At 37.8% G+C, this 12,967-nt stretch overlaps 1 protein-coding gene across 1 annotated transcript in view; it reads left to right on the top strand.

The window, feature by feature from the left end:
- LOC150080458 (beta-1,3-galactosyltransferase 1-like) overlaps nucleotides 1-6,975 on the top strand; it is a 46,977-nt gene extending 40,002 nt beyond the window's left edge. Inside the window, exon 2 of the mRNA XM_090380973.1 lies at nucleotides 5,745-6,975. Within this exon, the coding sequence (XP_090237099.1) occupies nucleotides 5,764-6,843 (1,080 nt within the window). The 5' untranslated portion in view covers nucleotides 5,745-5,763 and the 3' untranslated portion in view covers nucleotides 6,844-6,975. The remainder of the gene's footprint in view (nucleotides 1-5,744) is intronic.
- Nucleotides 6,976-12,967: the final 5,992 nt, after the last annotated feature.

Here is a 12,967-nt window from a genome sequence, read left to right as displayed (position 1 = left end):
GTTTAACAACATTGTGAAATGTAAAGTACTGCATGTGGGTAGCGGTAACTCCAGAGTAACGTACAAACTGTGCGGTACTACACTCAGGGTATTGTAGAATGACAAAGACTTTGGATTAATCGTGCCGTCAGATGTGAAGTTTTCAGCGCAGTGCAGACAGGCTGCCCGAGCAGCTCATGGGAATTTGTTAATGATATACAGGAATTTTCCTAGCAGGGATGAGGAGGCGATGGTCAGGCCACACCTTGTGTACTGCATACAGGTCTGGAGGCCTCATTTTAGGAAGGATGTAGAGCTGTTGGAACGAGTACAGAGAAGGGCAACTAGATTGGCGAGGGGAAGGAAGGGGGTCCTCTAACCAAGAAAGGCTTAAGTTCTGCAAATTGCAGCATCTGGAAACTAGGCACCTGCGAGGTGATCTGATTGAGTTGCTTAAGGCTTTGAATGGTTTTAACAAGCTCAGTGCTTATGGGATTCTTCCTCTTGCTCAAATTACGCACTTAAGGGGGCATAAATTCAAATTTGCCTTTAGCCAGCGAGTGATTGTTGCTGGAACAAATTTCCATCTGTTGTTGACGGGACTCGAACTTGGTTCTTTTCCACCTGGTGTGAGGATAGGACGGCGATCGTACCACGAGGGAATGGATAGGTGAATGGAATTTTTTTTTTTTTTTTGCTGATGCTGTATAAGCTTGCTTTCTTGCATCATATGTCACTACTAATGCTAATTAAGCAAGGTGTATTTACAATGTAATAGTATGTAAAACAGATTTTTTTTTCTGTAAACTCAATTATTAATCATTGACACTATTAATTTCAACTTTCTTCTGTAACTTTTCCGAATGTAAAAAAGCCGCCGATTTCAATTCAAGATTCTCTCGGTTGATATAACGTGCTCAACTTCGAATTAAAGATTATTATAAAAAATAAAACCCTCCCAGTTATAAGAATGAAGAGGCTAGCATCAATCTGCGTCATTTTTCAAGAATAATTTAGAGTTATAACAGGGAATACTACAGCTTCAGCGCTTTAGGGAAGGCTCAGTGGAATGTAGCGCAAGGGCGTATTCTACAATGTCAACAAAATTGTCGTAAAGGGCAGCACTATTAGCAATTACTGCAAGATTAATGTATAAGAGCTCAGATCATCTGGTAATTTACCGAGAAATGGGTGAGGTTTAAACCTTAAGTTTTAGCAATAGATCCAAATTGCTTTAGTGAGTCTTTCTTTTCGGACATAATGATCAAGATTTATTGTATATTTTGGAGCGTTTCCATAGTGAAACATATACATTGGAAAATAATGAACTCCCAGTAGAAATCAGATCGGCCTCAATTCACTAAGCATGCGTGGGCAGCTTTCACGTGCATGATTTGCTTATTAGCTGATTGCTGCTGAAACCACGTAGTGTGCCTAGGGAGATGGTCTGAATGGCAATAATGTAGCCATTTCACGAGGGCAGATAGGCTCCTGGGAACCAATTAAATCACTTTTATTTTAATGAGACTTACGCCGTGTCGCCTTTTGTCCGAATCTAATTCGGTAATGCAATTTTGGAATCTTGCTTCGTTGGCAATTGCATATATTTGAATTGGTAATAATGCACTCCTTGTTACTATTGAAAACTGGTCTGTGATTATTCTATACCTTCAGTTCGGCATTCTTCTAACGAACACCATCTTCCAAATAGCCTATAGTTTAGGAAATAATGTTGTCTAATGGCGTTTAAGTCGAAATTTTCTGAGCTACAAAGAATCCTTTTATAAAAATGTTATATAAGAGAACTTTTCGGTGGATGATACTCCGAATAAGTTAATACTGACAACTATCCCAATTTCAAGAATTTCAGGAATCCACGTGCATGCGCGTAATATAACAAGCAATTGAATCCATCTCGTACTACTGATGCTAGCTGATAGGGGTCATTTACTCTCTCCTAATAATAACTGATTTTTGTTCAGCAACCTCTTATCCGTCCCTTCACTGTTTTATGTATACACTACCCTACCATTAAATATCCGGACACCCCTCCATGGATGGGGAAACAGTTGCATGCAACACGGCACGGAACCTGCTATAAATATACACAGTGGGCTTCGAACAGACAATTGCAAAAGTGGGCATGCAAGATGACACGTTTAACAGACTTCCAACGTGAAATGATAGTAGGATGCCACATAAGGAAGTGTTCTGTACGAGACATCGCAGTCACTCTAGGGATCCCTAGATCAACGGTTAGTGACGTCATACGCAAATTGAAGAGGAATGGGACTGAATCTGCCAAAAAATGAATGCCCCGAAAACAAACAGAACGGGACAGAGAATTCTTCGAAGAACTGGGCGCCAAATCGTAATTTGCCATTATCTCAAGTCACACAAACACTCTGTGAGACTATCGGTAGTAATATCAGCACTAGTATAATAGAAAGGACACTCCATGATATGGGTTATAATGGTCGTGAAGTTGTTCACAAGTCATTGATCACCTCAACAAATGCCAGACGCTGATTAACATGGTGTAAGGAGCGCGAATCCTAGTGCAGTGGAAAACAATCCACTGCTCTAGGATTCGCTGCTCTAGGACAGTCGAGTCGCGGTTCGCATTCTACCAGTCTGATGGCTATTCCTGGGTGTGGCGAATGCCAGGAGAACAGTTCCTTCCTGATTTTGTATCCTCCCAACAATGAATTTTGGTGGAGGCAGTGTCATGGTATTGGGCTCCTTTCATTGTTTGGCTTGGGTCCATTAGTCGTTATCGACAAAACCATGAGTGCTGTGCAATACCAGGACAACCTGGACAATTATGCAATTCCAACATTATGGCAATACTTCGGGGAAGGCCCATACCTGTATCAGCAAGACAAACCGCCATGCTATACTGCTCGGGTCGTAACAGAATGGTTTGAGGACATGGGTGTGGAAAAGTTGGATTGGCCAGCACAGAGTGCTGATCGAGCATCTTTCTGATATATTGGATCGTCGGGTACGTGCACGCCGAGATCGCCCAAAGAACGCCGAACTAGTGGCTGCTATGTTATGTTATTTGGTTTTTAGGAGAATTAGCAACTTAGGCCATATTGCTCCGGGGATATGCCGTGGTCATTCTCTGACCTTTCCGCATCCTCCGTATTTGGTGGTCACGGGCTCGAACCCCGGTCTAATCAAGAAGCGTGTGCTACGCACGGCTGCTCCTGTCCACCAGGCTACGGAGGCACCACTGGTGGCTGCGTTAAAGGCCGAGTGGAAAAACATATCACCAGACATTTATAAAAAGCCTGTTGAGAGTATGCCGCGAACTTGAAAGCCATCATAAGAGCAAAAGGTTTCAGCACAAAATATTAAATGACACAATAAAAGCACTTTTTTTTTTTTTTTTTGTCTGGATATTAATGGTAGAGCAGTGTATATTTTCATGTAAGATTTTGTGTACATAATTCAGCTTATTTTATTTTATTACACTGCCCTACCACAATATTACAAAAACAAATCGCAATATGACTGCTTCCTGCCTAATCAGCGTGAACCAATCCTTCACGTATAATGGAAATGTACTTGCCTTGAAGTAGAGCTGATCAGCTTCTGTGTTGTTAGGCAAAAGAGGAAAAAGAAGCAATATTGGCGAGATGCATTATTGCCTGTACCCAAATACCCTTTAGGGCAACAGCCGTGTTTATTATGCCAAAGGTATGTATTCGATGGTCGTGGATTGCAAAAACCCGAAACGACAAACAAAACGGATGCTGCAAATCTAGATATTTCATGATCAGAAACGATGAATTCCTTCCCTTGATGTGAACAAACATCGGATAATTGCGAGTATGGAGGAAACAAGAACGATTTATCCCGTTTGCATCGTGTTCAATCAGTTTCTTCCCTGGTGGTGGTGTTCTGGTGTGGGCTTCTTTTTTTCGGTAGCTGATTATTCTTCTTGAGAACTTTGTAACTGTTGGCTATATCTAACGAAGGAAAATGCCCAATCATGCCATCCCCGATTTATTTTAATATTCTTTGAGGATAGATGCTCTTTAAATGGAGCAGTACAACGTAGTTTTCAGAAATACACGAGAAAATTCAGAAAGCTTGCGTTGCTTCTTATCAATACTTGGACAAGAGTTTAAATAAAGAACTTTTTAACGCGACACATATCCTTTCCATATCTTCGATAAGATAGGTCGATACAGTAGGTCTCGCTATATTATGGTTGTCTCTCGTTGTTTTCTACTGATCATGGAAACTTTTTTGAGTTGATAACTTTTGTCAGTCATACCGTTATTACTATCTTTAATAAGAAAGTTTTGTTTTCTTTTTTAGTAATAATAATAATGACAGTTTGATTGCCTTCATACCGAACACAAATTATATAAATTATATTTTAACAGCTCCAAAACCTGTTGCTACCTTAATCATATAGTGAATTTTTCCTTAAGTGTGCATTTGCATGTTGTGCGGGCTGAAAATCCCTGAATAACTAATGAGGAAGTCTTATTTCCTCCGCCTGAGATTAGTTAAGTACAGCCACGATTGAAGACGATTTTAGAGATCCCTCTAGTCGTCGACGGGAATCGACCTCAGAGTTCTAATGTTCAATCGGCAGCGATGTAGCATACCAACTAAGCTGCCATTGACATTCCTGGACAGAATATTCCAAATGAGGTCTTACCATTGCCTTATTTAGCGCAGTTTAGGAGGAGAGAGAGGATATTGTTTAACGGCCTGTATACATCGTACAAATCGCTCTTTGAGCACGTCCAATCTACTCACGCTACACTGCACCTGCGTTTTGCTAAAGCGCTTGATTAGGGGAGGGGCGAATACCGGTTCTGTTATCTGTCAGTTATGATATTCGCAATAAATAACTAAAACATAACTGAATTATCTAATTTTGCGAAGACAGTGTATTATTTGACGACTTCTTTTTATTTATTATCATGCGAATACGAATACTGTTGGTTGGATTTAGCTGGACTGTTTGGATTAGTCATGTGGCAGTTTTGGTGGAAACACATCATTGTGTGGTAGTTCTTGGTCTCTGTTCTACTTTTTTTTTTTATAGGAAGAATCAAGGTAGAATGAAAGAAGGAATCTAAATCTCTACGTGAGACAGGCGAACACAACCCTATATGAAAAAGCCTCAGTATGTACTTTGTTTAGTTGACTAGATTTTAACCAGGTTCTCTCCACACTGGTGGTAAATTAAAATTCAAGATGGTAATTACCGTGTTGCCTCTTCGAAGTCCCCTGCTTATTTTTCGAACAGAGCTATGCTTCATTTAAGAGATAAGAGACCCGCTGCAAAAAAAACCCTACATAATCATAGGAATAAGGGAAAATTATTTACGTAATGATGATGAATGATATTATTAATTATCCTTCCAGAAAAAATAAGCCAACCTTTATTAATGACTTCATTTTAATGACGATTTTAATATTATCTAGTAAGTTCATTAAGTATATCATCCATTAATATTATACAAATGATTTTCTCTAATTAATGTGTCTTATGCAAAGCTTTATTCTATTGGTAAAAGGACGAGAATATAATTGCAGTGTTTGGTAGAGAATGCTAAAACTTAACTAGTAAATACTTGCTGTCAACCAATGGCACAATTTTAACTTTAGGGTAAGGTTACTAATGTAGTGTTTATTTGTTAAAGTTAATTATTACAGTTTTACAGTGCTATTACAGTTTTATGAATCTTTCGATAAAATATATATATATATTTTTTTTTATTATTTATTTTCAGGATAACTTACAAGTAAGGGATGGCTCCTCGGCGATTCGTTACTGTCACATTCGTGCTGTTTTTGAATATCATCGTGGGTATCCTGTACTTGAATTCCAGCAAAATGTTGGCTATAGTGGGCAGTGACGGTGTTGCTGTGGTAGCAGATTGGAATCCGCCTGTTACCCCATTATCCACAGAAAGAGTGACCACTTCCGCCTTCTCCACTACTGTAGTATTAATGAAACCTACTCCAAGAAGCAGTTTCATCAATCCACACCCCTACATCTTTATTCATTCTCCAGACTTTTGCACACCAGCCAAGGGAACTCACTTCACCCTTCTAATTCTAGTGTGCAGTAGTGTGTCTAACTTTCTACAAAGGCAAACTATTCGGTCCACTTGGGGTTCTGTGGCCACTGCCTCGAACAATACCGGAAATGTTCGCCTTGCATTCCTTTTAGGCACAACAAACAATGAAACAGTTGTAAGACTTGTAGCGGAAGAAAATTCGCGTTATTCTGATATCATTCAGGAAAACTTTGTGGACTCCTATCAGAACCTCACTATCAAGTCTGTCATGTTGCTTCGATGGATAACTGAATTCTGTAGGAATATTCCGTACGTTTTGAAGACTGATGATGACATGTTTATTAATGTTCCAAATTTGCTCATAGCTATCAGAAAATTACATGACAAGAGGAATATCATGTTCGGAGTTTTATTCCGTAAAGCTAAACCAAACAGAAATCCTTCTGCTAAATGGTATGTGCCGCGAACACAGTTTCCTGGTAGTGTTTTTCCCGATTACCTATCTGGAACAGCTTATGGGATGAGCGGGGACATTGCTCCTAAGTTATATGAAACAAGTCTTCACGTACCTTTTCTTGTCATGGAAGATGTCTTCATCACAGGGGTCTGTGCAACTAAGAGAGGAATTAGAAGGTTGGATATGAGAGGGTTTGCACATTGGAAAAGGCCCTCAACAGGTTGTGCCTTTAAAGATATGATCTCTGGTCATCACGTCTCTATTTCTGAAATGTTAAAGGTTTGGAGAGAACTGAGGACTCCCCTTCGTTGTAAAGTGCTCAGGAAACGTAGTAGGCGTCTTCCCAGCTGATTCCCACGAGCTTAATTTATTGTGACCACGTGACGTGATCTAGTAGAATACACAGACATTCACTGGAATGGAATTTTGTGTATCATAAGACTGGTAGTTAATTTTTATGTGCATTGTTATTGTTGCTAACCGTATTTGTGTATTACGATTTTGTTATTTACATAAAAAAATCATGGGAATTTTCACACATCTTTGAAGTAGCCTTAACATCAAGGTGAAATAACGATATATTCAGTTTCATTTTCTACTTTTCGAAAGGAATCATTTGTAAAAACGATTTCAAAACGAAACAGTTGATCAAGGGGTAATGCTCTCTGAGTGTAAACGATGTATAAGATATTCGATTAATTCTAATAGTTCATATCATCTTGTGTGTTTTAAAAAAAGATTTTGGTATTTTCTAATGGCCGAAACAATTTTTCATGCATTTGTTGAACGACGTTGAAAATTTTTATATGAACTCGCGAAGATTGATGCATTGAAATATGACACTAAAGAAAGCCCACTTTTACTATACGACCCTAGTTGTGACCTTACAAGTATCATCCCCCCCCTGGCCATTTTACAATCATTATTTGGTAAGAAGTGTAATTACAGCCCATTGTATATTTTGAAAAAATAATTAACTGAATCATGATATGAATGGAAATAAAAATTATTCCCAATCAGAACCCTTTTCAAAGTCAGTAGAATAATCGAACTAATAGCTTTTGCTTGGTGCAAAATAATTACAATACAAAACAAAAAAAAAGCATTTAATTCCTTAATTTTAGCTTCCAAGCTGAACCTTGAAAGTTCCACTCAATAGTTGCTGACTCTTTGTTAAATGGGTTGGTATTTATGTCTGACCATAATGGTATGAGAATTATTTGCCTACAGTTGCATAATTGATAATATTAACATTGCTTAAATTTTGTTGAGTGTATGGATAGAGATGTCATGATTGGTAAGTTCTTATAAAAGTTCTAATAAAGATAGACCATATTAGATGGAAGTCAGAAAAAAAAAATCTATGGTCAGTGTTGAAGGCAGCTGAAAATTGGAAATTTAATAATAATAAAGACTCTATAGCAAGACACGGTACTTGTCACTTTGGTACCCAATTGAGGTTGCTGATTACTTCAATATCGTGCAACACTGTATTGATTCCAAGATACCCGCTAGCTTCCAAGTCACTTAAACGACAACATATTTGCCTAAGGGGCAGTAATTTTACCCAATGGCATTTTTCTGTTTGCACAATTTTATCCAAGTGCTTATTGGCCTGGATTAAGGTTTCTTTTTTCTTGTAACATTTCTTTCTATATACGTTGCTGTACCTGTTCATTAAAAGGAGTCACGTTTACTAAATATTAGCAGGAAAAAATCTAAGCTTAAGAATTTTCCTGATGTACATTCTTTGGGCCCTGAAAACCTACACTATGCATCAAATCTTCATAAGCTCGTATGCAGAAAAAAACAGTTATTGGTGGAATATTACGGTGTATGTTATACGCTCATGATTTCAGGCTTTCGAAGAGTGTATATACACAAACGTGAAATTTTAATAAACAGCAACAAGGTTTACGAAGTAGTACGCAGAAAAGAAACTCATCACAAAAAAAAAAAAATTCAAACCAGCTCAAGTCTGTAATGGACATATCCTACTAACAGCTTTTCGCATGAAAGACTGTTAGTAGTGGCATGAAAAAACCGAATTTCCAGGGAATACCAACTCAATTTACACCTGAGACTGAATGAGCTGAAAATCGACCAGAGAACATGCAATTTACATGGAGAAATATGGTCTTAGTCGCTAATGCTCCTAAAACCCCACGACAACTGATTGAGCTGAACACTATTTAAATTTATTACGATGTTTATTTTTATCACATTCAACACATAACAAAAGCAAATTTGAGCAGAAAGTTCTAGTCCTGGGGCATCGTAGATGGTCATGGTTACGTATATTGCTCATTGGAATTCATACACCTCCATACAAAAAATGCAAAACCTCTTGTTAACTGTGGTGCTGTGTTCTTGTCTATCAAGTAGTAAAATTAAATTCCTGTGGCTGTGATTACTTGAACCTTGGGAACCATAATCTACCTATATGAATACAAAAACCCAAGTATTTTCAAAAGCTTAGATGAAATCATTTAAGCAATAAAATTTATAGAAAAAGGCAAACTATTTAAAGTGATAGCAGTCATTCCAGCGAATAATATTAAGAAATATTCAAATGAAAAGTAAAGATTATATAAAAAAATATATTTTAATCATGCAGTAGGGAAAAAAATATACGCTATCCTACAACATGTATTGGGAAAGTGAATGGACACATTTGGTTATATATATAAAAAAAAAAAAATACGATCTCATTAACGCCCCACGAGAGTAGATTCAATGAGAATTTCACGCCACGAATAACCTCTGGGGAACACTTTCTACAAGATTTTGATACGTGAAGATTGGGATCTTGTTCCACTCCTCCTCTAAGGCTATAGCTAGTTCTTCGCTTGAACCAACCAGGACGACTTGTTCTGGCCCTTAGCTGTTGCTGCCCCGAAAGAACCCAAAGGTTTTCAGCTGGATTCAGATCTGCGCTCTGGGCTAGAAGTGGCAAGTTCACATTATTCTTCTCAATCTATTGCAATGACTGTGCTTTGGGACACGGAGCGTTTTCAGCTGGTATAAAATGCCCCTTTCTCCAAAGAATTGTTACAATGCAGTTAATGTAGAATTGGTTAGAATTTTAGAATTGGTTTAATCGATGAAATCCACGGGGCCATTCTCAACCAACGCCGAAAGACCTATAACATCACATTACAACCACTGAACTTCGTTGGTGGTATAATGATATTTGCGTGACACCAGTTTTTGTGCCTCTGGAGTGAGCTCATTAAGGCTGCCCTTGGAATTTCTTTTCACAGTTCCTTTAAACTTTCGACACGATTTAGAGATCATTAATAGTCGCCAACCTGGCTTGGGATGAACGGGCGCATTATCTTCTGTCCTTCATTAGCATACTACATTTCCAACAGTTGATTTTGGGTGTACCACTCTTTATGTGTATCTGGGATTGAACTTGCCATGTATATGGAAATCTCCTATCGCACCTTTTGTGAGGACATCTCGGTCCTTTTCTCATTCTGTTCCGTTCATCTGTAATTAAATGTTAGTGTTCAGGGTATTCCCTGAACACTGACATTTAATTAAAAACATTTGATATGTTTTTTTCAAACGCAGAACAAATTCCTCAAAAGAATTCCTTTGGTTGATCTCGATCATTCATGGAGCGTAGGTGCTAGGTCTTCATCTAGCACTTCATTTAGCAAGATGAGGTGCCAGATTATTTTATCAGATGGCTGATTTTATTTGGCTGATCTCGATCGTTCATGGAGCGTAGGTGCTAGGTCTTCATCTAGCACTTCATTTAGCAAGATGAGGTGCCAGATTATTTTATCAGATGAATTCGTGTCATTATGGAAGGTTTTTATTCATTTTAATTAGCATTTCTATTCTAGTTTATATTATCTGTTATTTGAGCTGAATTTATATATATATATATATATATATATATATATATATATATATATTTTTTTTTTTTTTTTTTTTTATTTGAAATGTTTTCATTGTGACAGTACACGAGCATTCATTTTGCTTAGAACTTTCTTCTTACCATAGCAATGTAAGAGATAATTTTAGATAATGAGCCAGATAAAGTATCTCGTACCTGATATTTTGAATTTAAAAAAATGGAGGATCATGTTAAGAAATTCTTGCTCTTAATCATATAACAATACTGTAATTTTGAAATATTTCTGGTAAAATTCATACATTTGCCAATATTACAATAAAATACAATATTCGCCAATACAGTATTAGATCTCCAGGAAGTATATTTGTAATGCTTATTTCCAAAGAAAATATGAAGTAAACCGTATCAATAAACTATGTATCGCAATAAAAACGCCAGTAAATGGCATTTTTATAATGAAGGTTAGCATATATCATTTCAGCAAACTCGCAATTCGTCTTATCTATTTGCAGTGTGATTATGTGATACTGTATCCTCACCTAGAGAAAAAAGAAAACATGATTGTCGGTCACTACATTTCACATCCTAGGAATTTCAGTTTATCGGAATATTTCTCTTAGGCCAAAGGTCTTCTCGTAGACCTCACTGTGTTAAATGTCCCTGAAATATCCAATAACCACTAAAGCAATTTTCTGTAAAGAAATCCTGGGAAATAATACTTCTAATCTCGGCCCCGGATGCCAAGCGATTGTCTCGATCGTTTTCTCTGTGCTTAAAGTGCGATTATCTATAAGCGATTTATAGTTCTTTTAAGTTCCTATCCTTAAGAAATTTATTTATTTAATAACAGCTCCTGTTGCAAAAGTTCTTGTACAGAGCAAGAAAGAAAAACCAGCTTTCTATATTTTTCTTATTGCTATTACTAACACTTACTACTTTACGCTTGGTCACACCAGGCACTGCTCCTGCCTCCCCGTGGCGGGGCCGGAAACCTTGGCAGAACAGATAATCTGTCAAGGGCAAAAAGGAGCAAATATGGATCAAATTGCGTTTCTGTCTCTAGAGCCGTCAAGCTCTCGGCCAGAGTTAGATATTAAATGACACATCGCAACCCAAGAGGTTGAAAACCCCTTCCTCAGCAACAGATTTTTCTGCATTCCTCATAATTCACTCTCTTGCAGATCAGCTTCCTAGTAAGCTATTTCCTTTCCTTATCCAGAAACACCTGGAAAGTCTGGTAAGATCTCCTAAGACTGTCAAGAGACTGCAATCAGGGGACCTACTAGTGGAAACAATGAACATTCAGAGAAACTGCTAAAACTTGTAAACTTTGCTGGAATTCCAGTAAAGCTTCTCCCCATGCAGCCCTAAATACATCTAAGGGTGTTATATTCAGCTGGGATCTATTAAATGTCAGGGAGGAGGAGGCTACTCAAGAGCTTCAAGATCAAAATGTCATTGCTGTGAAAAGAATTATGGTAAAAAGAGAAAATACACTCACAACTACAAGGAATATTATTCTTACCTTTAACGCGCCAAATCTACCATCGTCGATAAAAGCAGACTATCTACTTTGCCACATTAGACCATACATTCCTAATCCACTGAGATGTTTTAAGTGCCAAAAGTAAGACCACTCTCAAACGGCGTGCAGAGGCAACCAAGTTGGTCCTAATTGTGGGTCCTCTGACCACAGCCAAAGTGATTGTTCGGCAACAGAAATGACCTGCTCTAACTGTAAAGGCAACCATCTTGCTTATTCTAGGATATGCGACAAATGTAAAACTGAAAAGAAAATTGTAAAATATAAAATTGAAAATAAAGCAAGCTTTCAAGAAGCAAGTAAATTTATTGCTCCAAGTATCACTAAACGTACATACTCCAATATTGCACAAAAATATCAATCAGTGACCACCCAAACTGATGTTACAGTCCCTTCAAACACTTCAATCTCTGACTGGGTTCGGACTGTTCTCTCTAAGCAACAGCCCAATATCCCTAAACAGTTGAACAAGGCAAGTAATACTGCATTTACAGTACCAGCTACATCTCCTTCTCCTCCTCCAGTGATTGCTTCTACATCGAATAATCGAAGCTCAAATTCAAAAAAGAATATCCAAGAAATGTCTATGGATACAATACAATTGACTGATCCAGACAAAAAGAACCAATCCTAGAAATATATGTGTTAGAAGATAGGGACACTGGTCGGCCATTCTTCTCAAAAAAAGACAAACCAAAGCCTGAACGCTATAAGCCAGCCATATTAAAGAAACAGTCAGATACGGCTTCTACTAAACACCAGTAATGCCTTACATTCTACAATGGAATTGTAGAGGATATCGTAGCAACCTTAATGATATTCAAGTCTTAATTAACCGTTAATCTCCAGTTGGTTTCTGTCTATCGACAAGATCGTAATATTTCAAATGCGGCTCGTGGGGGCGTGGCCATTTTGGTCAGTACAAAGATTCCTACCAAATAAATTGTTTTGCAAACTGAAATTGAAACTGTTGCTGTACGTTTGATAGTCAGATTGCGTTCACACTAGTATCAATTTATTTCCCACCAGGTCATACCTTCTCTTACCAAGATCTTGAAAAC

The sequence above is a fragment of the Mastigoproctus giganteus genome, chromosome 9 (genome assembly GCF_048544385.1).
Source record: "Mastigoproctus giganteus isolate SK-2022 chromosome 9, ASM4854438v1, whole genome shotgun sequence".
NCBI lineage: Eukaryota > Metazoa > Arthropoda > Arachnida > Uropygi > Thelyphonidae > Mastigoproctus > Mastigoproctus giganteus.
Note: the sequence above shows the minus strand (reverse complement) of the source record. Positions and strands in the feature narration are given on the sequence as shown.